At 41.4% G+C, this 25,966-nt stretch overlaps 2 protein-coding genes and 2 pseudogenes across 4 annotated transcripts; 1 reads left to right on the top strand and 3 right to left on the bottom strand.

The window, feature by feature from the left end:
* LOC103634956 (protein ESMERALDA 1) lies at nt 1–2,705 on the bottom strand. Its single transcript, XM_008657527.3, has 5 exons — nt 2,425–2,705; nt 1,076–1,237; nt 728–895; nt 465–655; nt 1–382 (listed from the first exon to the last, which is right to left on the bottom strand). Exons 1-5 carry the CDS (start codon nt 2,608–2,610, stop codon nt 220–222), a joined length of 870 nt encoding a protein of 289 aa, XP_008655749.2. The 5' UTR covers nt 2,611–2,705; the 3' UTR covers nt 1–219.
* Nucleotides 2,706–12,020: 9,315 nt separating this feature from the next.
* On the top strand, nt 12,021–14,817 carry LOC103636832 (40S ribosomal protein S4). Its single transcript, XM_020542925.1, has 5 exons — nt 12,021–12,083; nt 13,046–13,171; nt 13,255–13,327; nt 13,976–14,034; nt 14,499–14,817. The coding sequence occupies exons 1-5, from the start codon at nt 12,021–12,023 to the stop codon at nt 14,793–14,795; spliced, it is 618 nt and encodes a 205-aa protein (XP_020398514.1). The 3' UTR covers nt 14,796–14,817.
* Nucleotides 14,818–17,652: 2,835 nt separating this feature from the next.
* On the bottom strand, nt 17,653–18,125 carry LOC103634954 (MAP3K epsilon protein kinase pseudogene; annotated as a pseudogene). The gene is made up of 2 exons (XR_002264488.1): nt 17,998–18,125; nt 17,653–17,910 (listed from the first exon to the last, which is right to left on the bottom strand). The product of XR_002264488.1 is annotated as an MAP3K epsilon protein kinase pseudogene (transcript).
* A 120-nt stretch (nt 18,126–18,245) lies between these two features.
* On the bottom strand, nt 18,246–19,237 carry LOC103638041 (methyl-CpG-binding domain superfamily protein pseuodgene; annotated as a pseudogene). Its single transcript, XR_002264489.1, has 3 exons — nt 18,822–19,237; nt 18,616–18,717; nt 18,246–18,521 (listed from the first exon to the last, which is right to left on the bottom strand). The product of XR_002264489.1 is annotated as a methyl-CpG-binding domain superfamily protein pseuodgene (transcript).
* Between the last annotated feature and the right edge of the window lie 6,729 nt (nt 19,238–25,966).

The raw sequence follows: 25,966 nt of genomic DNA, 5'->3' as shown, positions 1-25,966 counted from the left end.
TTATCGTTATACCTGCTTGTTAGTATCTTTTAAAGGTTAAGAATATTTACATACATTAAAAGATATATAGGTATGTGCCCGTGCTTTGCTATACAAATTAAAAACCATCCGATACTAAGCTTGTACGACTGTATTGATACACCTTTGTTGCTTTCTCTGCATTTTCAGTCCATGAAAATATTGGATGGTTTTAGCCATTTGGTCTACATACGAAATATACTATCTACTCTGTTTGGATTTCGAGTGTTCTGTTCTGTTCAAGCGGCACATGCAGTCAGGACACCGGAAGGTATATATAGATTCGTTTGGTCTTTTCATTTCGATCCCCTTGACATCACTGTGTGCTCTCATATTAAGCAAGTGCCGCTTCAATGCCGTCCACCTGCGGATGAATAAAAATTGTTATTTTAACAAATAAGATGGTCAAGTGCTTAAAACTCGATGGACAAGTAGTGTTATCATACCCTATACGTGGATTATTGAAGAGTACAGCAAGCCTTCTTTTGTCTGGTTTAATTGTTTTTGAATGCCCACCATACAAGTATCTCCTGTGACCCATAAGAAAATACGGGAAATTTCCACCTTGTGTGGTCACAAAAACTTCACTTTGGGCACAAATACTATAGTCAACAGCAGCCATCCTTGAGGAGAAATTCTGGCAATACTGAGTCATTTCAGAACAATCAACATATGGAAGTACAGAACAAAAAATTCCTGCAGTTCCTACCTTGAATGGAGCAAGTTCCTCTTCTGATGCCAGTGTCTCTTTTGTCTGTAGGAGAGGAAGCATTTCAAGAAGAGAAGCCATGTTCTTCTCTGCTTTGTAAATCTTTCCAGATGCCAAAAAGATTGCAGTCTTATTGCTGGAACCCATTCCACGAAGCATTAACCCAACCTAAAGATCACGAGATAAGCATCTCAAGACAAATTATGCCATGATCCTAAATCATTTGTTTTATACTGAATAAAAATAAAAATGAGTACATCATGAACCCTCAAAATGTGCTTGAGTGCAAATTTCAGAAATGGTAATAACAGCAGTTGTTCTACCTTCTGCTTTTAGATCCTGACATACCTCCAAAGGTGTAAGAGGACATTTTCCATTCATTCTAATAATTCCTGGTCTTATTACACGTCCTCTCTTAGTAAATTTCCTTCTCCAACCTATTTCTCTGGCTGCATCCATTTCCTTCTCCTCATCACCACCATCATATACACATGATAAGGCAATCATATCCTGTAAGATAATAATAACAGATGCACACTTGCTTCAGCACACTGACAGCATATTACACCACAAGAGTCAAATACATAATGGTGGATCCCTGGTTCCCAAACGTTATAAGCATTGAGTTGACCAAAAACTTTGAAACTAACTGTATTGTTATCAAATGTTCCAGTGTACACAACTTGATCCGTTTCATGGTTGTGTGGCAAGTGAGGGTTGTCAGAACCACCTCCAAAAGATGTAGCAGTAATATTATTCAGTGGAAAATATGTAAAATTTTGAAGATTTACTTAGCTGATGATGTTACCAATCATGAAAGTCTTTTAATTTCATCTGTTGCTGTAGGCTAGCATGGATGGAACGCGTGCGGAGCGCGCGGGCGAGGATGGAAGGATGGGTGGGGAGGAGGATGGAAGGGGCAGGCAAGGCAGTCGGCGGGGATTGCGGGAGGATGGCGTTGATGGCGGCCTCGACAAACTTGCATTGTATCGCGTACGGGGATCCTGAGCAGAACCGTGCACCAAAACCTTTTGTGGACGCCTACAATAACTTCTTAAGTAGTAGTAGAGATAAATGTCGAAATCACAAGGTGCTCCATCATATTATAAGGTAAATCAAAGTTCACCTGGTGCTGATGAATTATTCTGATCATAAGCATTATGCCAATTGCATCATAACAGTTCAGGAGTACAGTATTGAAATGTTCATCAACAACTTAATCGGTTCTGGGGCCAAAACAGTCACAACTAAAATTAAAAATTGTCTTCAGCCAGCATAATAATGGGAAATATGCTAATCTTTACGACCATTTCTACAGAACTTAGAAGAAAACTAATATGCCCCTTAATGGGAGAACTATATTATGATGAAAAGAAGAAACTCAGCTTAGCGATATGGTAGCAAAAATAACTCATAAGTGAAGCAACATCATTTTGTAGTTGACTACGGCTCTCGTGATATCCCAACTATCCAGGTTACCTTTATTTCAAAAGGATGTGCTGGTGCTAGGTGGAATCTGAGTATCTGACTGACTGCCTAGTTAACAGTGTAATCAAAAGAAATTGGGGGGAATGTATGTACAAGCACAAGGCTGTAACTCTATGCAAAAACATATGCTATTTATACAAGAACATATATTACTCAAGATTTTAGACATAAGCAGATAAGTTATTGCAAATATTTATAATCCTATTTACCTTCACCTCGACGCGAGAAAGGTAAGGCCTGTTCTTTGCATCATGGGAGAATCGTACATTTCCACGTCTCTCACCAGATTTTATCCACTCCTTATACACATCAGGATGTTTCCACATTGCATTCATATCAGCCTCTGATACCTTGGAATCCCAATATATCAATTGTGATTCCGAGTCAAAAATCATGTCAAGTTATAAGCTGTTTTTTTAAGTGGGGAGAAGGTCTATGTCCTTATGTTTTGCACATAACTATAAATACCACGTGCATCTCAGACAAGAAAATATAGAAACATAAATAGCAACAAAGCAAAATCTAACCTGTGCTTGACAGTTTTTCTTGGTCAGGAACGAGGTCATGGCAAATTTCTGGTTGTCTGCAAAAAAACAGTGAGCAATAGTATGTCAACTGGGGCAAACTTCCAAAGGCAGAAGATGAATGTGCACAGATGAAGATGTGGTTTAAATTCAAACTTGAAACAACTGCATAGCTTTATCTGCAAAAGAGGCATCTGGACTTTAATTTGCTGTGTAGTTTCTATTGTGTTGACCTTAAGGAATATGTTATATGTAATGAGATGTAGGGAGCTTTATGGCCATAAAGGAAGATTTCAGATGATATAAAGTCCAGCAGAATGGAGCTCAAGTTCTGAATATGTTAGTAGTCACCATACAGTCATTGCAAAACAGCAAAAGTAGATGTTGCTTCTTACAAAACTGCTTAGTTCATTACATTAATACTTTAGCATGTCAGATGAACAGAAACGATCTTGACATATAGTTATTTAGCAGCATTAAGGCTTAAGTGCAATTGTTTTTAATGAACTCAAATATTATAGTAATTTGAACTTGGACGAATCCAACTGAACTCTTAATTCTTAAACCCTTTCAGCCATGTCAGGTTTGGCTTAGGTCCCAGGCACCCGACTATGTTAAATGATCGAGGGATCTTCTCCTAACTTAAGTTTACTAATCTCGTAATAAATCAAGCACGGTAAAACAGGTATCCTATATGCCACAAGTGCTAAGAGAAATAAAATTAGTTAAGGAACATTACTGAAAACTGCAAGAAAGTTAGATACATGATATAAAATAAAATATTAAGAAAGAAACCTTATAGACAACAAGTTCTCTTTCACATAAAGATAACGCTGGAAGATGGGGGAAGTTGATTTGTGAGCAGCCTTCTTTTTGCCGCCTTTATATGCTCTAACAACAAATTCTTCAGTTCTTTGTCTGCAACATTTTGTAATATAATTGTATTAACTGCTGAAATATCAAAGATGATAATATGAGTAAAATAGGAAGAACGGATGAATCACAACAGGAAGAGAAACATGAACATTCCTCAGAAGGGGATTCCTTACCCAAGTACCTCTGGATCTCGCCCTGGTAGATCAGGTAGTAGTTCTTCCCTTCCCTGATGATCCTGACACCCCTGGGAAGGACGCGGCGCGGTCACACACACACACTCACAGGCCAAACAAAAACAAAGGAGGCGGCTAGCAGTAACACCAGCTGCTGATGGCAATCGGAAGCAGTGGAGCTGGAGCAGATGGGCGAGTGGCGGCTTACAGTCTGTATCGGTCGCACCGGTCCTGCACGGCGAAGACGTCCTTCCAAGACTTGGATCCCTCCGGCGCGTAGAACGCTGCGGCGTCCGCTCCCCACCTGTCGTTGAACAACTTGCGCCACAGTTCATCATCTGAGGTCAACGCCCTCCATTTCCTGCAAACTGATGAGCCAGGACCAGCACCGTCGCAGTTAATTGGTATGCGTAACTGCCCAAAACGAGAGATCGCTACGCACTCTATCTGCGTGTCGTACCAACTACTCCTCTGTATCAAGCTCTCTGGCCTGGAACGTTTTCATGCTCCAGCATGTACAGACTATAGAAACACAGGGTATACGACCAATCCGATTTGGCAATCTAAGACTTGGAAGAAGTCTACAGAGATACACAACCAAAATCTGAACTGCCAACGGAAACCAAACCCTAGGATCTCTTTTGGGGGCCGGATTAAAATGGACAGTAAGAATTCGGACCACAGGAAGTTCATAGTAATTACTACAGAGAAACTGAAATTCCGTTCTTGAAAAAGGAAAAAAAGAGGCAGAGCGATTGCAATTGCAATCACCGGCGCTTCCAATTCCGTATTGGGATGCCACAATTTTAGGGAGCGCGTCAGACCTTGGGGAGAAGAGGCGAGGGACTGGTGATCCAGGAGGTGGAAGATCTTGAGGCACAACTCTCTGGGCAACCCATCCATGTCTCCTCGAGGCTCGGATCACATCGCAGGAGCAAGCACCAGATCGAGACGAGTCCCACCCATCCGGTAAGATCTCAATGCTCTCGCCCGCCATCAGCTCCGAGGAAAAAACTCCGGAAGAAAAAAGAGAGATCCATGAATACAGACCGATCTAGGACGCGAATGGGAGAATCCACGAACCAACGAGGTAGGCGAGTGCTGTCGGATCACATCGCAGGAGCAAGCGCCAGGGAGGAGGTGGTGGACCGGGCGTGCTGACCTCTGGTCGAAGAAGAGGCCGCCGACAGCCCCCCTCGCGCGGAGACACTGCGCGGACTGGTGCCTGGCCACGGTCGTCGACGCAGCCGGGAGCGGACCGGTGCTGGAGGCGGCGCGCGGCATGATGAGCGGTGCGCGCGCGGCCATCCGGTGGGCGCTGGACTACTCTTTGCTGGTTAGTGGCGGCGAGCCGGCGAGACGGTCGCGGCGCTATTTGTGGAGGGATTTGCGGGCTTGAGGATCGCGGCTGGGTTTGTGGGTTTGCGGTGAGGTTCGCGGCGGACGGTTCTCGCGGAGGTTTGCGGATGGAATCGCGGCGGGGTTTCCGTAGGGCGGGCGGGAGGAGACGGGGGCGGGGGCAGTCTACAGTCCGCTCTTAATAGTTGTAGAGATATATAAGCATGAGCACAATGGACTTTCACTCCATGTTGACCTGTAGGCCCTGAATTCCAAATTTTGGTAAAGTTCTCACCAATGCAATCCAGCCTTATTTCCAGTATGCATGGGCTCAGCAGCAGGCTGGGTTCGGCCCATTTTTTCTAGGCCGACCCGTTTGTAGGCCCAGAATCCGTAGTCTATCTTGTCACAACTGAGAATGATAAGGCAAAATTTTGCTCTAGCAGTCTAGCCCTTGGTACTTCAAGAAAGACAGAACAAATGCCAATATGCAATAGTGGCAATTACTAATATTCAGACAGAACAAATGGATTGAAAGAAATATTCTATTCTTATATGCCTAAGCCTGAATATTATAATAATGCATGCAGCACACGTAGCTACATACACGTTCAAACCGCGTAAATGTCTCTCTGCCTATATACCTTAGATAGTTGAGTGTCCGTACGTTGCAACGAGAACATATAATACTACGATAGCTTATATATAAAATATATATTATACTGTTATGATAAAATATTTGATAATCCATTTGTAATCCTGGCCATACATAAATTTTATTATTTTAATCTAATCATTTCACCACTACATTGCAACCATCAGTATTATGCAGACTTTAATATATGCCACAGTCTCATCATTGAACAACACGTCCCACACCTACCAGAAGAAGTTCCCTCGTACATCGCCAGTCATCAAGCACACACCACAATACACGCTTGCTTAAACAAAAATGCAAGTGTGTGTGTTTGCGAAGAGAATTAAAGGCAGGCCGACACAAAAGCTACCCCGACGGTGGCGAGGATGATGAACTGGTCATTGTTGTCGGTCTTTCTCCGCGTCACCTCCGGCGCCGAGATGATGCCACAATCCTTGATATACTAGTCGTCGAACGCGCGTGACATGGCGAGTACCACTGACTCTTGGATGGGCTGCCAGACGAAGTGCACCTCGGGCTCATCAGTGAGGTAGTACACCTAGCCGTTGCACCATCGGATGCGCTACTCCTCTACATACATCATGTTCGAGAACACTCACAACGTCAGCAATGGCCGTCGTCCCAGCGCACAAGAATTCATGGTCGGTCAGTAGCGACTTACGTGGCAGGTTGGGCTTTAGGTGGACGATGAGCTGGACGACATGATGCCGTCGTCGTCAGATGCAGTGCTCAGAACAACCCGAGAGTCGTCTACGTTGGCGACGACTATGAGGTCCCCATGCTTGACGATGGACAGCGCGGCGGCTGCGCCAGAGCTTGTCGTACACAGCGGAGCATGCAGCCACGTAGGACTACTTCCAGAGGTCGAACTGGCAGTCGTCAAGCTTCTTCTCATCATCGATGAGTAGCGCCAACACGAGCGCCTCCTGCTAGTAGTGTTTGTTCGGGGTTTCCATGTAAGAAACATGGATTCATTGTTGGTGTTGGTTTATGAAAATGACTCACAAGTCAGATCCATAGAAAAAATATTATGGAGAATAAATGTCACGCATGCAAAAATGGAATTTAAGTTAAAAACATTAATCAAACAAAAGAAATTGCATGCAAGGCTATTCTTTAAATACTACTCCCTCTATCCAAAAATATAATTCAAGAATCTCAGTGATACTTATCTACTACTACATATTGTGCAAGGGTAGCAGTTGTGCTTAAGGAGAGATGTAGTATATATTTTTCTTGTCATAAATATAGATATAAATATACATGTGGGGTAGTGGTAGCAACTGCTTGTATTTGCTTGGGTTGTAGGTTCAAATCTCCTTGGGGCTATGTTTATTTTTTATTTTTTAATTTTAGCTAGACGTGTGCTTTACGAGGGAATGAGAATGGGCTTTGCTACCCTTAGAGCATTTGAGATTGCTAAAATTTTGTTTCCAAAAACCTCATATTGGGGACCACTGAAAAAAGATTCGTAAAAAAGTATTGATCTCACAGCAGACTGCTAAAAATATCACCATAATATTTTTGAAACATCCTACGTGAGCCATCACAGTCTAAATAGGCCTTTTTTATTTTCCTTATGTGCTTCCGGCTTGGTTCCATGCGCCTTGATTTATTTTTCCGGCGACAGGAGCTAGGAGGCCAGGCGATTTGCACTGGAGTACTTAATCACTATAGAAGTGATGTTGCTTATGAATAAAATTATGTGTAATATTCATTCCATTCGTAGAAAGAAGGTATGCCAACTGAACAAATGTTGTTGCACTCCATCCAGTTATCTAAACTTCCAGCAGAATACTGGTATTTTCACAGATGCATTGTAAAATATGTCATTCAGCCAAAAAAACGCTTACCGTGAAAATGACGATGAAAGGGAAATGGTTTTAAAAACCATTTCTTATATTTTGGTGCTTAAAGACCTTCACAACCATTCGAACTGATCAGTTTGCCTAGTCTCTGGTTCACAGGTTCATAAGATCAACAGTTCAGTTTCTAAGTCAGAATCAGCTCAGTTCCAACCAAATAGGGGTAATACATGGAATAGATGAACTACCTATAGTTCTACTCTTTGAACAAACTCTAAATACCCCGAGAAACCTTTTCAACACGTCTAAAAAGGTTGGAAAGCTCGAAATCAATATATCACTATGGAGCTAGTACTGGGCAAAAGAAGATATATGAGTGAAATAATCAAAATGCAAAGAGAAAATGAGGATGCAACACCTCAATAGAAGACATAAAAAGAAGCAAAAAGGTCCAAGACTCAAGATCATAAGAAGCCCAAAAGAGTGAGCAAAAAAATCCAACAACAGGGCAAGACAGGCTCTAGCCTACAGCGCACCGGACAGTGTCACTACTACAGATATGTTTATTTAAGACGCACATTTTAAGATGGATATCGGTGCATTTTATAAAAGCGTCTATTATAATATGGTGATGAGTAAGATAAGACAGTTTTTTGGAGATCCGTCTTTAATAAAAAAAATGATTTGAGACGGTTACATCGTAAAAATTGTCTTACATTGAGTCAAGACAGATAATTATTGAAAATCGTCTCAAATAAATATACCTTTTGAGTCATTAAGATTGCAAGAATTGCCTTAAATTCTAGTTAGTATATTAGACACTTATGTATATGAAACCATCTCAAATAAAAATATTATTAGAGTCATCTAGACTATAAAAACTGTCTTATATGTTAGTGAGTATACTAGACACTTCAAGGTATGAAACGTCTTTGTATAATATTTCTAATAATACATGTTATAAGAAAATATAATAAATAGTGAATTCTCCTTAAACTTATCTCTATAACTTCATGTAGATGGTAAAATAGACCAACATGCGACCCGATCATTAATGTGTCACATAACAGACCTAAGCCACCATTTTGCTTTTTTCTATCATTTACGTACTAAGGGATATAGGAAGGTATACCCATCCTATGCTGGATATATACATTTACATTGTCAAGTTCTGAAAAACCAATATAGACTTGATATTTCTTTAGCCGAAAGAACAAAAGAGGCTTTAGGCATGGCTTACAACCCAACCTAACAATCTTCAGACGCAGACGATTTTAGTCCATCCAACGAGGCGTCTGTCTTCACGGACCGTTTAAACACACGACGACACCAAATACTCTTCTCTCCACTCCACGAGCATCACCAGCAAGGATGAAAACGATCAGTAAAATCTAGTAAATTTTTTGTACCACTTAACAAATTTTCTTGATCCAGTACATTTTCGGTAACACTTATCAGATTTTCCCAATCATTTTTGGATTTATCAGGATATATAGAAAACAGTGAGACATTTTTACGGTCCGTTTTTAAAATTTCAGAAATCCAGCATATTTCTGTATTTTTACCATATTTTCTTGTCCCATTCACGACAGCCCAACTGCCTAAAAAATATTAGCACTTTGCAGTAAGCCTACTGGCCCGCCACAGCCATGCGGCTAGCCAGACAACCAGCCTCCAGCACTCCCTATGAACAGAGACACGCCCAAATCCCTATCGTAGTATCGCCCTCCCCTGTCCCTTCCATGGATGTGCGCTTGTGAGTGGAGAGCCGGAGACCGGCAAACCACTACGGCTGCGGAAGGCGCCGACGAGGGCCAACCTTCTCCGGCCATCTCCTTCCCAAGGCCCCAAGCCAGGTCGAGCCTCAAGCGCCAGGCACGCCACCGCCGCGGAGCAGCCAAGCCTTCAGGTGCAACGCCACCGCCCTCAACTCTAGGCTCCCAGGGGCGCCACCAGCCACCAGGTATGCCCGCCAACCGACACCTACACCATCAGCAGTACAGCACGTCTTCATCTCTTTTCTCTTGTGCGACTAGGCTAGCACTCAAACCCTAATCCCTAACGTAAGCTATATGTAATAGGATCCGATAAACTACAACTTTATTATAGCATTTGCAGACCATGGCGTATGCAGTCCAGCAGTCCAAAACTAAACACATCATTTCCCCTCTCTCTTTTGTTTATTTCTCTTAAGCTTGCTTGGATTCTACTGTTTCATGGCGTATCCAGACCATGGACAGGCATCAGTGTACTGCATACATGCCTTTACTCCTTTAGTCCTTTAGTATATATATAATATTTATGTATCATGCCTGGGAACTTTATGTGACAAATCGATTTATGTATTTGTATGTTTGAAACTTTTTTGTGGATGTGAATAAACAACCATGTGTTTAAGACTTATGTATTATGTGGTTAAAACCTATGGGTGGACATGTATAACCAATTGTGTGTGGATAAGAATACCAGGTCATCCCCCTATAACCATTTCCTCGTTCGGTCAGAATGCATCATAGCGGCGGCGATGATAAGGAGAGAGGAGAGAGTCAGCGATGGGCTAGAGAATATGAGCAGCAATGACGTGAAGAAGGTGGTCGATGGGGCGGTGAGGGCCAGCAAGGTGATCAACTGGGACAACATGGCCAAGTTGCTTGTCTCTGACGAGTCGTGAAAGGAGTTTGCTGTCCTCCGTCGTGCTTTCGAGGATGTCAACCACTGGCTCCAGACCAAGTTCTCCCAGGTGCCTGATCTTGTTTTTCTTCTCCCCTTGGACTGATCTAACATATGGTTTCCAAATCTGTCGGCACTCTTCCTGCGATGGCCCCTTCCTCTCTTGATAGATCGATCCGTTTGAGTAGTCTATGTACAAATGGCATCATGCGAGGTACTCGAGGGAATCAGCTTTGTTTGTTTTTTATGCTCGTGCGTTTTATATATGATTACATTTTTCTTGAGCGCGAGTGGTCTCATATTGATGTAACATTGTTTGATTCTAGCTATATTTGTACAAATTAGGATAGGTATGTTGCATTTTCACTTTGTGGGCATTATTAGTACTTTAGTTTTTAGTATTGATCGATAATGAACACAATAACTGGACATTGCTAGAACCATTACATTTTATCCCGTATTTAATCAACTTTGAAACTATGCTCAAGCTTTCCCCTACTTAGGATTTGGAAAACTCTTCAGTTATGAGAAGGTCTGGTTCAGTCTCTAATGACATAATATTGAGGCACTACATTTGAATAATCGATAGATATCAGAGAAATACTTGTTCTATCAATAGAGAAGGGCAACTTTTTTTTTGAGACCAGAGAGGGCCAATTTTGGCTTCATATGTGAACAAAGTGTTGTGTTTTCTGCTCAAAAGGTTTGTTTTACCTTTGTAAGTTGTAAGTTTATATTATTCAAACTGCAGTTACATATACCTTGGTAGGATGCATGCTTCCTTTGAGGTAAGATTGCTATGGAGTTGATCGAGTGATCTTTCCTGTCGTATTAGATGTTTTTCTTCTTGTTCCTTTGCAACATTATCTTGAAAATTTCTAGGAGGCAGCTGAGGCATGCACTATTCCTTAAATTTGTTGTATTGTGTCTTCCACATGTGTTAGTTTTATATCCTAGATCAATGGGTCTATGTTCTCTAAACCTTGTACCACCACCACCACTTGCCGACCTTACTCCTCTCCAAGCTCGCCTTCTGGTCCGTCTGCTACCTCTCACTCCTCGCCTTCCTCCTCTCCCCAATGACATGTCTATCTTGCTTTCCTTGGAAATGGATTTTTGTCATGTCTATCTTCAGTATTTTGTTTGTGTTACACTATATGACATGTTCATAGATTATTGTTCCTGTTTTCTAAACTTGGTCTTATGACTAATAGTTTTTAATGAGTGGTTCTAACTGGACTGCTTCCAAATGTAGTCATTGGCTAAGCCAAAATTTGTATTTCTTAAAGTAACTAAGATCAGTGTTTGTCTGGATCGTGACAAAGCTGTAGCTTTTCCAATAATCGATCAGACCATATCCTAGGATTAAGGATGTGCAACAGAACCCTTTTGTTGTCGACGATATCAATGAGCTTCAGTTTTTTTTCACATCCATAACTATATACCAAGCCTTTTTGCCACATTTGCAAGCCACACCATCGCTATGAACAGAAAAACTATTATGTTAGATCCATATTCTATCTGCATATCATAACCATAACAGGTCCTTCAAAATTTAGATGTGACCTTAATGCTTTGATATTTGATTGGTAAGGGTCTACAGGATCTTATGACCATATTACATCACAACGCAATCAGATACTTACCCTGATACTTTGTATTTCTGTTTGGAGGTAGCATTGATATTGTCAACTGTAGTTGTGTCATCTGTGCCCCCTTATTCTTAAGACTCACTATATTTGGAGAGGTATCCAGGAGATCATGGATGAAGAAATGGATGAAGATGTCATAGTCAAGGTTGTGGACTGCTCGAACCAATCAGAGGTGATAAATCAGTGCTAGTTATTGCTTTATATTTCTGAACAAGAGTTTCTGTCTGTTAGAAATTGTTGCGACATTTGCTTAGGGATTCCCATGTGCCATGTTACTAGTTACACTGCTATTGCTGGTCTCATTTAGTTTAACATACCACTATTAGATCTTAGAGGTATATATTGCTAAAAAGAATGCATGATCATTGATTCATTGTGATACCACATGTGCTAACTTATTTTGAGTTTTTGGCCATCCAGTACTTGTACTACAAGTGGCATTTTGGAGAAGTGAACAATTTGTGGAAGTAAAGAATTACAAGCTTCTGTATGTGGAAAATGTTTGTTGTACCTCTTATCTTCAAAATTATATATCCTATCTTGTTTTATATGCTCAGGTAGATATCGAGCTCAAACAGTTTATCAAAGGCTACTCAGATGGCAGCAAAGGAGGAGATGACCACTTGTTGATGCTGAAATTGAAAGAGTGGCCCCGACCCATTGTCTTGGAGGCGTTTCTGTTGTGCCAAAGACCAGAATTTATTGTCAACTTTCCTCTTGTTGATTTTATTCATCCTAGATGGGGTCTCCTAAACCTTGCTGCCAAGTTACCCCCAGATGCCTTACAACCTGAATTAGGGATGAAACTGCTAATTGCACATGGAAGTCACCAAGAACTTGGTAAAGGTGATTCAATGACAAATCTAATGATTAACATGTGCGATGTGGTAAGTTTGGTCTTACTCAGTTTTCACTTCAAAGTTCTGGTTAGATTTGAGCGCTTGTTTTTCATGAAGGTCGGCTAAGTAACTTGAGTATTTTTAATGACAAAAGTTACAAACACCAGATGGCTAATGGTATCTGTTTCCTCTTGTAGGTTCACATGTTAATGCATGCAACTGAAGTGCATTACCAATGTCCCAAGAGGGTAAGGGTACAGTCTGATGTATCTGAAAGGATTGCTAATGGAACTAGTATTCATGTAAATCCCTGGCTGGTGTTGTCTGGGATGTATTCCGCAGGCAGGATCTTCCAAAGCTTAATGAATATCTAGCTGTTCATCGAGAAGAATGTGCAGCTAGATGTCAAGCAGTGTCTTCTGTAATGACTCATTTCTTCCCTATGTCAAATTAGTCTTAAATAAATTCTCAAAGGTGTTTCATGTTACTATACTTTTGATGCAGGTTAAATATCCTATTTATGATCAAACAGTGTACCTTAACGATTATCATAAGAAGATGTTGAAGGATCAATATGGTAAGTACTAAGTACCAGAGAGAGGATTACTATTTTTATTTCCAAATGTTTGACTGTTGTTTGCTCCATTGCATCTAGGCTCTAGGCGTGGTAATGGATCATCATCCGAATGTTTCTTCACGATTCGTTTGAGCCCTTAATTAATTTTAGTTCTAAAATGAATAGAAATAGAGCCCAATCCTAATATGATCCGACCCTTAAATTTTATAGTGTAAACTTTAGAGCCCATTACCACCCCTAATTGCATCTTGTTTCATGTAGTAACTTCACCATCATCTCTAATTGAGCCTACTGTATGCTTTGCAAACTACATCAAGATGATTGAAATTTGACAATTTGCCACTCCAAACTTTAGGCTTCAATAAGTTTCCAGGTTTTGAATTTCTTGTACATGGTCACTCCATGTGACTCTTGTGCCCCCTACTGTCTGACTGAAACAGCGCCATTCCTGAGGCTGCATTTGTCGCCAGCCAGCACTTCTTACTGGTCAAAGAGAGCAACAATGACCTCCTTCGCAAAATTCACTTTCATTTAGATAACCACAACTGACGATGTTTGCAAATTGGCTTGCTTGTCAACTTAACGTTAGTTCTGTTTGTGGAGTTTGGGTATTGAAGCTTGTATGTCTTGTTGGGTTCATTTTCTTAGAGGGACTGAAGAAAATCGAGCAGATTACAATGGACTCAGCTTCGGTCGAGACCAATATGGTTAGCCTGCTGTATCATTTAATTGATCCTCGTACTTTCCCACTGTTAACTATAATTAGGGTCTTATATGCACATATCAACTCTTTGTAAGTTATTCTTTGAGGTCATGGATCCAAGTATATCACCTGATAAATTGTGTCAAGTCTTGGAACAACACCACGTGCTTGCAATGCCAGCCAATTTAACACATCATCTCTCATTGTTCTAGTTGAGCATGATGATTTTGGTAGTTGTGTGAGGTTGTTGTTTTTCATTAGTAGATCTGTGTACCTTATCCTTGCTATACTGTCCATATATGCTGTGTGCATGAAAGTCTTGCATTGAAAATGTCATGTGCTACAATTGTTAGGACTATTAATAGATGTTGCTCTGTCTATCTATCCATTTACATCGCTGGAAATTCCCATGCCCTTTCATAGTACGCCTGTGAAATGCTCACTGCTTTTCTATTGGTTTGTGTGCAGTTCAAGCTCTGCAAGGTGAGGTCTGTTCAGTTTGGCCAGAAAGGCATCCCCTACCTGAACACCTACGACGGCCGCACCATCCGCTATCCCGATCCGCTCATCAAGGCCAACGACACCATCAAGATCGATCTGGAGACTAACAAGATTATGGACTTCATCAAGTTTGACGTCCGCAACGTGGTCATGGTGACTGGCGGGAGGAACACCGGGCGTGTAGGAGTCATCAAGCACAGGGAGAAGCACAAGGGCAGCTTTGAGACCATCCACGTGCTGCTTGGAGTTTTTTGCTATGTCTAGTTTTCTCCTATTTGTTGTACAGGAAAACATAGAATGAAATTTAAATTTGGTGGCCGCAAAAGCGTGGAGACTTGAATTCATATAAAGTTAGGCTTAACATTAGTGCAACAGTTGTATTTTAGTTTAGATTTAGAGTACACTTATGTATGTGTTGTTTAACAATGCTTATTTATGATATATTGAATGGTACTTATTTATATTATATTAATTATAATGTTGTTCAATATATGTTTATGTATATTTCTCTTTCAAATTATTATAACGTGATATCTGAAAAAAATGATTATAAATTGAAGAATGTACTGCCGTGTAAGTTATTTCGTTTAAATCTTAATAAGACGGTCACCAAATGTCTAATATCAGTATCCTAAATAAGACGGTTTCTAAAACGTCCATTATTAGTCACCTAAATAAGACGGTTTTCCTATTGTAATCGTCTATTATTGTAGGATATTCGAGACAGTTTGATAAATACTTTATGACTTTTAATGTTTGTATTCTCTACGGTTCTTTAGAAGCAGTGTCTTAAAAAAACCTAATTCAAGACGGTTTATCGGACAAAATGACTTAAACAAATACCTTTTTTAGACGGTTATAAATTAAAAATTGTCTTATATAATATCTTTTAAGACGGTTTATAACCATCTTAAATGTGGGACATCTTTTACGACTCCGTCAAATTTGGACACTTCATAAGCGTCTTAATAACTGAAAATTAACCGTCTCATATAACATGATTTGTAGTAGTGTGTCCGGTGCCCAGGTTGGCGCGCCCAACGAACTGGCTACTCTCGTGAAAACGAAGAGCTTCGCGGCTAAAATTCACCGGACTGTCCGGTGTGCACCGGACTGTCTAGTGAGTCTAGGGCCAACGGTCATTTTCACCAACGGTCGACTGCTACGCGGTCAGAAAGGACAGAAGGGTAGAAGCGGTCAGAGAAAGTCAGTCGCGTCAGACTGTCCGGTGTGCCACAGGGCAGACGAATCCAACGGTCAACTCCAACGGGTGATTGACTTGGTTGGCACCGGACATTGAACAGTGCCGTGTCCGGTGCGCCCGTCGACAGAAAGCTGTTGCTTTCTGTCCAACGGCCATATGGGGGGTTGGAGCCTATAAATACCACCCCAACCAGTCATTTCAAGGTGTGGGAGCCCAAGCAACTGTCACACCCGGCTTTAAGGAACAAAGCCAGGTGCATCTCATACATGCGCTAAGAAGACAACATATATAATAACAGAGTGTATAGAGATAAATGTCACAATAACATCAGAGTATTTATTACATAGCGGAAGACTTATTACAAAATAAAAGAATAAACATAAAACGAACTAAGGATCGTCGGCGCCAATGTCAACTGAGAAACGCCACCTAGATCAGATCATACTCCTCGCCTTGTGGCTCCTCCTGAACCACCTGGTCTTCTCCTGTGAGGGGGGGGGTGTGAGACAGCAAGGGTGAGCTCACACATGATCATAGCTCAACAAGTTGTGAGGAACCAGTGGACATAAACTCACAAAGGTGTGAGTTCATGTGATGTGTAAGGCTAATCAATGACAGGGGTTAAAGCTGAGCATTGCTTTTAAGTAGTTGGTCAAAATTTTATTAGCAGTTACTAGATGTAAGTGAATACCAAACCTTAAATAAAGTGATTGAACAGAATTAATAATAAACCCATGGAATGCAAATGACAAAATTGAATTTAAGTTCCATAATTTAAACATCAGAGAGTCCTGAGCTGCTCATGACCGTGAGCTCGGCTAGTATACCAGTTTTACACTCTGCAGAGGTTGTACCCTTTACCCACAAGTCATGTTACCCATCTCCCAAGGGGTCGCGACTCCCATACACCTCTACCTAGGAAGCGCGGCAGGGCAACACTACGAGGCCTTTACAAAGTTCCACTAGCTTCCGAAAACCCGCTACAGCTTATGGGAAGAGCACTTGCAAGAATCCCCCGTCTGACCGCCATCGCAGCTAAATCAACCCGAGAACCTCCTTGCATGCAACTCCCCTACTGCCCTTGCCCCTTTCGGGTAAGGTAGTCTTCCACTAGCTTTCCTAATTAGTCAGCCAAGGGCGTCCCATTAAACCCTTGTGGTGGCACGTGGTTCTCAAGTTAAGCTCTATGTTCCAATTAACATTTAATGATCTTAACATGAACATAAATAGAATAACACAAGAATTGGAACATAGATATAATAAATGATTATCCCAAAACCATGTAAAGCAATAGCAAACTAGCCAAGTGAATCAGGGGTAAACAAGGTAATGAGATAAACAATCTAGGGTCACTACTACAGATCATGCTATATGAGACGGTTAATTTTCAGTTATTAAGACTTATGAAGTGTCCAATTTTGATGGAGTCGCAAAAGATGTCCCACATTTAAGATGGTTATAAACCGTCTTAAAAGATATTATATAAGACAGTTTTAAATTTATAACCGTCTGAAAAAGGTATTTGTTTAAGTCATTTTGTCTGATAAACCGTCTGAAAAAGGTATTTGTTTAAGTCATTTTGTCCGATAAACCGTCTTGAATTAGAGTTTTTTTAAGACACTGCTTCTAAAGAACCATAGAGAATACAAACATTAAAAGTCATAAAGTATTTATCAAACCGTCTCGAATATCCTACAATAATAGACGATTACAATAGGAAAACCGTCTTATTTAGGTGACTAATAATGGACGTTTTAGAAACTGTCTTATTTAGGAGACTGATATTAGACATTTTGGTGACTGTCTTATTAAGATTTAAACGAAATGACTTACACGACAGTACATTCTTCAATTTATAATTATTTTTTCAGACATCACGTTATAATAATTTGAAATAGAAATATACATACACATATATTGAACAACATTATAATTAATATAATATAAATAAGTATCATTCAATATATCATAAATAAGCATTGTCAAATAACGCATACATAAGTGTACTCTAAATCTAAACTAAAATACAACTGTTTGCACTAATGTTAAGCCTAACTTTATATGAATTCAAGTCTCCACACTTTTGCGACCACCAAATTTGAATTGTCAAGTCTTGCAATGTGCAATGTTGTTAAACCATTGGTAGCCATTGTTGTATTTAGCCTAGAAGATTTCCTGCCCAAAACATGCATACAATAATGTACCGATCAGTAATCTGTAGCATGATTGCAACTAATCAGGAAATATGCCTTGTACTCTTACGTGATTATCTTCAAGAAAGCGTCCAATATATGGCCAAAATACTGTTCTAGGCAATCTTGGAAGAACTTCACTAATTTCTGAATGGCCTCTTTTTTCAACAGTGCTTGTTCCTGTCAGTATATCCAAACACCAGGAGGCGGAAAGATGCAAAGGTAATAGAGTATTACACTGAAACTGAGACAGAATGGGAATACTGACATTATCATGCAGAAACCATTTGGAAGTTAGGAAAGATAATTGTGCATGAATCAAGTGGCAAGGAAACAAAATTCACTGCCTTTGATTTCTGCATGATAATGTCCAAAATGCAAGCAACTAGAACAAAGTATATCATGAAGATTTTCACTAGATAAAGAAAACACCAAGAGAACAATTACCATGTCTGCAGATATTTCAAAAGAGTACAGATCATGAACACTCGTCCTTTGAATAAATGCACGCTCGGATACCTTTCCAGTTTCTAGGAAGGATAATGCAGATTTCAGCGTGCGGAATGTGTAGGAACTAGCAGGATCCGTGTAGTACTGCATGATAAGACAAAATAATTGATTCTTAAATCAAAGCAATGTTCTTTTATTCAATTGTGCAAGATCGTTGCTCGTGAGCCATATTACTTACCGGATCTCTCTTGATCAACCCTTCCATGGTTTTTCTGTACACTAGTTCTTTCACCCAACCTTCAGGCAATCCACTTGGCCGAAAGTCCACTTTTGAAAGTATCTACAAATATGCATGCATGCCAAGAGGATGAATAAAAGAACAACAAACACTCAAAAGATGAAATGTGTTATCAGAGTTGAAGTTCTAGCAATAGATTGACACACGTTATCTTCAGAAGTTGTGTCACATTGTCCATTGGTGTCGCACCCAGAGACCTTTGCCTCATTGATATAGAGTAGTACATCTTGCTTTGACAGCAATCGTAGACCAGTGATTGAGTGGACATAAAACTACAATGAAACCATAAGGACTATCAATATATATAGTAGCCGTCAATGTATATAAAATCATTAGTAACACAAAATTGTTTGCACTTGATGCTCCATTTCAAAATTAAATCCATTACAAATTATAAGACTTGAAGTTAACATATATGTATGTAGATATAGCTTTATTAATTTATAATAAACTTCCTGGATCAATTCTGGATAATGGATAGGATCCACATAACAGACAAATAACCGAGAGATTATTAATTCCTTAAATAAAAACAATAGTTAATTTGAAGAATATAAATTAAACTACAAATGATCTCATATACTGATATTCCTTACCGCCTCCACTCTACTTTGCTCCTCACTGGGTTCAATTACGTACTCAGAATCTAGCTATTCCATACCATCCCCTTCTTTAATTCAAATATGTGCAACACATTTGTTTTATTAACAGGAAAACTCCGCATCTAGTGAGTTTTCTGTTTGAACGTTACAACAAGAAATAACTTGTTTAATTGCAATTGTTAGTTATTATGAGAACCTTAAAAATAAAGTACAACCAGCAACATATATATAACATTAGCAATGGTAGCTAGCATCTATCTAACTGAACTTACCTTGTACATCTTGTTCGCCTTCTCCCCACCAGCTCTTACCTCCATCACCCAGCCCTTTGGAAGCCATTCATGTTGTCTCTGAATATTTCTAGTAGTGCTTACCAATATCCAGAAGTGCAGTCCTAAGCATTCAAAATGCAGAATTATTATGATTGGTTAGCCATATGAAAAGGTTACTGTAACGTGGGATTTCCAGACAGAGCAAGATCAGCAAAACAAATTTACTAAGCACGGAATCACAGCTTTATATATAGAATAACATACCTGATAACACAGAAGTACACAAAACAGAGTCAGACACTTCCTTGTTTGCATACCAGCATATTATTCCATTAGTGGGGGGCGAGGATAAAATCAGAGACGAAAATAGCAATTACCCTGGAGATGAGCCAGCTGTATAGAAGTATTGTACTAGCGTGAGCTAGAAGCCAAAACCAAGCATACTTGGATCTACTTGCTTGGCTTCAGCAGGTTGCATTCTTCGATCTTGGCAAATCTCCCTCGCACTCTTGGCTGGCTGTCTGCCAGAGCCTTCCCGCACTCGTACTACAAATCAACAACCCCCGGCATCAGGCTAATAAGCATACAAGCTGTGGAGGTTTATTGTTTTTGTTTGTTTACAGTGGCCGAGAACTAGTACCTTGATCTTCTTGCCAAAGTTCCGCTTGATCTTCTTCTTCCCATACCTGGAAAGCTTTTGCTTCCTTTCTTCGGTCTTGAGGTCACTGATGGTCACACAAACATTTGCTGCTGGTCGAGGCGTGTTGGCTCCAAGGTTCTGTCAAAATTGAAAACGCTAAGTGCCTAGCAAATTAATAAGCATCTACCAGATTTTCGCATTCATGCATTCAACACAGAATCGCGACAACACATGTACCACTATCTTGTCTTGCATACAAAAGCAGCCAACTTGAAAGAAAACAAAACTACCTTTTAAACGAAAGCACAATCAAAGACAGTACATACCTATTGTATATCGTACCGTCAGTACAACGATGAGGATTCCCTGCCACTCTCCACGCCGCTAGTGATAGGTGAGGGGTCCTCGGGGCGTGTCCTCGTTGTCTGTCCATCATTTTCCTCCTCCTCGAAGATCACCTCATCGGCCCTCTCAAATGACGCCCCCACCTCGTCGGGCGCCACAATCCGGATCGACACCTAGCCCTATGTACTACATGCTGAAACTTGGACTGGTCGACCGTCTGCGGGGTCGAACGGTGGAGGCTGTACCTGACTGTCTGACTACCTGTAGGCTGTGGACGTAGACGTCGAGTGGCCATGGCTGGCCGGCCTGGTCGCTGACGGCCTGACGGGCGAACTGCACTGGGACTGGCGAAGGCGAACTGCAGATTCAGCAGAAGTGCGGGCGTGCGGCGACTGAGACCGGATCACCGCACCGGACCGCGAAGCACGAAGGGGCCCGGGACCGGATCACCTCACCGGAGCGCTGGCGGCTGGTGCTTGGCTGCTTGCCCTTGCTCGAGCTGGGGCCTGGGACTGGGAGGGTGCGCAGGTGGCGGGCGCGGTGCAGGTGCTCCTGGCGGGCGGGCGGAGGGGGCGGTGCTCCTGGCGGCGGGCGTGGTGCTCCTGGCGGCGGAGTGGCGGCTGGCTCCTGCCTGTGGGGGCCTGTGGCTGGTGCCACTGTGCCAGCTTGCCCTTGCAGGTTTGCAGGTTGCAGCCTTGCTCGAGCTAGGGGCTGGGGCCATCCGTGCCTCCGTGGGCCGCGGCTGCCTGCCTGGCAGCGCTGGACGCCTGGGCGGGGCGTGCCGCACTACCGCGTGAGGAATGTGGGTGGGCCTGTGGATGGGCCGCCTATCATACAGATTAGCAGAAGCAGACCCAATCCGGGTACCCGCCCGAGTGGTACCCGTATCCTACCCGAGATTTTCGGGTACTGACCGGATATTAGTGATTCCGTATCCTACCCGTATCCAAGATTCAATATTCATGTAGTACTCATACCCGTCCCGACAAAAAAAATATCTATATCCGTATCCGAAATTTCGTCCCGTTTTCGTACCCGTATTTGGTACCCGTTCCGGGTACCCGTCCCATTTTCATCCCTAGGCGACGGCGGCGCAGAGCAAAGGTTTTGCCGCTAGGATTTTAATTCAAGTGGAGTGGGAAATTTTTTCATCCTGGCATCTTTTTCATTTTAGACCTCTTCAAGTCTTCATTGGCATCGGTGCTTCGATGGCGGTCTCGACTCTCGACTTGCAGAAAATTGGAAGCATGCCCCCTCGAGAGTTTCGCGGTGCCAGCAGGTGTGGGCTTGGAGATGAGCTGTAAGGTCAGCCCAACTCTTTGGTGAACAACCACTAGTGGCTCGTTAAACACTTTACGACCCATGTAACTCCTTGAATTGGACTACCGGGTAGGGTGGTACGCGATCTAAATGATTCTTCACAAAAGGGTAAAGTCATAAATAAATTTTAGTTTAAAAATAAATATAAATAAGGTCCGATTCGATCCTTAAATCTTATAGTGTAAAATTTAGAGCTCATTGTCACATCTACTACCAGGACGTCAGGTCCCGTGGGAACTGAACTCCGGTTTCCCTCGTAAAAAATACTAGTCGGTTACCCGTGCGTTGCGACGGCTTACAACAATACCCACGTAAACTATCCACCAAAAAAATTCAATATTTTTTATTGATTGTCTCCGCTCTCCGTATAATATTTTTTTGATTTGGCTAACTGATGTTATTGTTTACTCCATGCAATATGTCTTGGCACAACACGGCCAATAAAATGAGCGATTAGAAAAGAGTTCACAACGACTAACTGAACGAATAGACATTATAAAATGATATAATTGCACAATATAAGACGGTTTTATGTTTACACGTTTTTTCACAATATGTCTTATCAGAAATATCATACGAGACGGTTTTATGTTTACAAGTTTCTAGTATACTCACTAACATCTAAGACAATTTTGTATAGTCTAGATGACTCTAATAATATCTTTATTTGAGATGGTTTCATATACAGAAGTGTCTATTATACTAACCAAAATAAAAGACACTTCTTGTAAACTTAATGCCTCAAAAGGTATATTTATTTGAGACGGTTTTCAAAATCAAACTGTATTAAATCAATATAAGACATTTCCAACCATATATCTGTCTCAAAAACCTTCTTCATTAAAGACGGATGTCCAATAAACCGTCTTACCTTACTCAGCACCATATGATAAAAGACGCTTCTATAAAACGCATTGATATTTGTCTTAAGATGTATGTCTTAAATAAGCATATTTCTAGTAGTGGGTGACCTATCGGGTCCCATCAAAATTAACCTATGCATGGATAAATGATATTAAAGAACATTATTGGGTAAAAAGTGGTCAAGGGCACAACTTGCCTTCAATGAGCTCCTGCTCAGCTACTTCAACCTGCTGCTCACCAGGATCCTCAGTCACGGTCTCTTCTACTCGCCCCAATACAAACAAGCACAGTGTATAGAGAAAATTAACATCACACCAAACATGTACACAAAATACACAGTAATAATCTACACATTAAAATAAAATCCTAGGAACAGGAATTATAATTTTTGGAGTTATAGATTTTAAGTTATGGATTTTCAAAGGTTTCATGTGTTTTAAATAGGATTAAGTGAGAAATAAATTTTCTTATTGTTTTCATGACAAAACAGAGGCTCTAAGTGATAGAGAATAAAATTATAAAATTTTAGAAAGTGGAATGGACTAATTTGGACTAAAAATGGATTTTCTATGAATTATTGAAGTTCTAGCAATTATTTTCCTATTAAAAATCTATTTTCTACTTCATTTATTTAATTTAAACGATCTCTGGACTGGGCCTCAATTACCAGAAACGTCAGGGACCTTGAGCTAAAAATACCGAGACACAGGACTAATGCGCAGTGGACGGCGGGTTAAATCTCTAAAAACTGAGGGGCACATGTATAAAACGACCCAGCGAAGGGGCATCGCACGCCCTGGGCCGTTGGATCAAAAATGTGCGCTCCAGATTAGAACTGGTCCCCCCTGAAACGGTATCAGATCGAAGCCTTCGGATTAGGAATCTACGACACAGATTTTTAAACACTACATAACCCACACTGCCCGCTCGATCTGATTTGGACTAGAGATGGCAATGGGTACCCGAAACCCGAAACCCGATGGGTTTTTACCCCATTAGGGTACGGGTTTGGGTCAATTTTCATACCCATGGGTTTGTTAATGGCATAAATGTATACCCGACGGGTTCATGGGTACGGGTTTGTTCCTATAGTACCCAAACCCGTGAACCCGTGAGTTTTTTAAACCCGACCAAACCTAGTGCATATTGTCATTTTATTTTATAAACAAACAATAAACTTGTTATCTACCTATTTACTTTCTAATTTTTATCAAATAGTGAATGTATAAGTAGTTGATGATAGTGTTGCTTGCTTGATATTATAGTTATTACTAGTGTTATATATGTGGTGGATGTATAACTTAGTGCAAGCTAACTTGATTATACAACTTATTATTTATATTTAATTCTCTCTACTAATATTTTTATACTAAATCATAAACTCGTTGATTATTACATAAATTTTGGACCATGATCTCATTAATCATTACGATACTTATTGATTATAAAAAGAATAAGCATATTGGAGATAAAAACCCGCGGGTAACCCGTGGGTACCCGCAAACCCGATGGGTACGGGTTTGGGCAAAATTTCAAACCCGTCATGGGTATGGGTTTTTTAATGGGTGTAAATATTTTTCACGAGTATGGGTTTGGGATAGCAAAACCCGATGGGTTTATACCCGTTGCCATCTCTAATTTGGACGCTCCAGATCGACCATCGCGAAGGGGTACGCGCGGACTAATCACCACCGTTCGCGTGGATCCGACGGTGCACGTCTTCTGCCCCAACAGGGCACCCACGCACGGCGGAGCGAAGCTCCCCCACGGCGGTGTGCCATGGCCGGTGAGGCTAAACCCCACGCTCACACACCCGTTTCCTAATTAAACTCAGCTACTCAATGCGGAAGGCTTAAGGAAGGTGGGGGTAGGTTTATTACCGTGAATTGTTGACTCGACGACGCTGGCCACGGTGCACAGCGGATTTCGCGGCAGTGCCCTACGACGACGAGCAATCGCCAATGGTGTAGTCGATCAGTTGTCGCACTCGGTGCTCAGTGAGCATCAACGGTGTCCACCGAAGACCCTGGACCTCTTCCCGGAGCTCGGGTGATGCCTACGGCCCTAGGCAGCGACGGCGGAACTCCAGGCTTCCGTGGCGGGTGGCGGCGTGTGGTTTCTGTGCAGGGAGAAGGCAGGAAGATCCACGGGGCGTTCAGGGGGGTCTTATCCCCAGGTCAAGGCGGACCACAACTGAAATCCCGAAGCCTTCGGATGGTGCGCGGCATGCACGGAGGTGGCCGTCGTGCGGGGAGGACGGAGTCGCGCGTCTGAGAGTCTGTCTTGTGGGCCCGCGATCACAGTGTAAGGCCGGGTCTTAACGAGGGTGCGATTGAGCAAAAGACAAGTGGGCTCCACATGTCGGCGCGGTGCACTAAGCGGAGACGGGCGCAAGTCTGGCGAAGCGGGCCCACGCGCCAGCGACAGGGTGAGAGGGCGCGGGATGGGAATTGGGCTGCACAGGGACAGAAGCCAAATGGGCCGAAATGGAGCAAGAGCGGCCCACGAGCACGATTTCTCTTTTTCTTTTATTCTTTTCTGGTTTCTTTTCCCCCTTTTTGTTTTTAGCATTCAAATTTGAATTCTGAATACGAATTTCAACATTGTGTCAAGTGTACAAATTCAAGCTTCTAGTGGAGGAACAATATATTTTTATTTACTTATTTTTATCCACATAATATTTATTTTCTTTTCTAAATTCTAGAATCTATTTTGGATTTATAGATTTCCTTTTTGAATTAATACATTTCTTATCTCTTTATTATTATTTTTATATTGTCACGAAATGCATACCACAAAAATAATATCCAGCATGATGCATAATTTTAATGGCATATATTCTTTTATTACTTATTTGCCTTTGAATATGGTGTTCACATGGGATGATGCATAAAGGGTAAACCCACATAAGGAGAAATTGTTTCTCTATTGATATTATTTCTAACAACTTACAAAGTGGGTGTTACAAATCCTACCCCCCTTAAAAAGAATCTCGTCCTCGAGATTTAGGAAGAACGAGGGAAAAGATGGGGAAAATCTATGCGAAGCTCTTCTTCTCTTTCCCATGTTGCTTCATCTTTGCCATGGTGACTCCACTGCACTTTGCACATCTTTATCACCTTATTTCTTGTAACTCGAGTCAATGTGTCAAGAATCTTGATCGGATACTCCGTGTAAGTCAAATCACCTTGAACACTGAGCTCTTCCATCGGTAACTGTTCCTCAGGGACACGGAGACACTTCTTCAG

Source organism: Zea mays, chromosome 8 (genome assembly GCF_902167145.1).
Source record: "Zea mays cultivar B73 chromosome 8, Zm-B73-REFERENCE-NAM-5.0, whole genome shotgun sequence".
Classification (NCBI taxonomy): Eukaryota; Viridiplantae; Streptophyta; class Magnoliopsida; order Poales; family Poaceae; genus Zea; species Zea mays.
The sequence above is the reverse complement of the archived record's forward strand: the minus strand, read 5'-3'. Positions and strand labels throughout refer to the sequence as shown.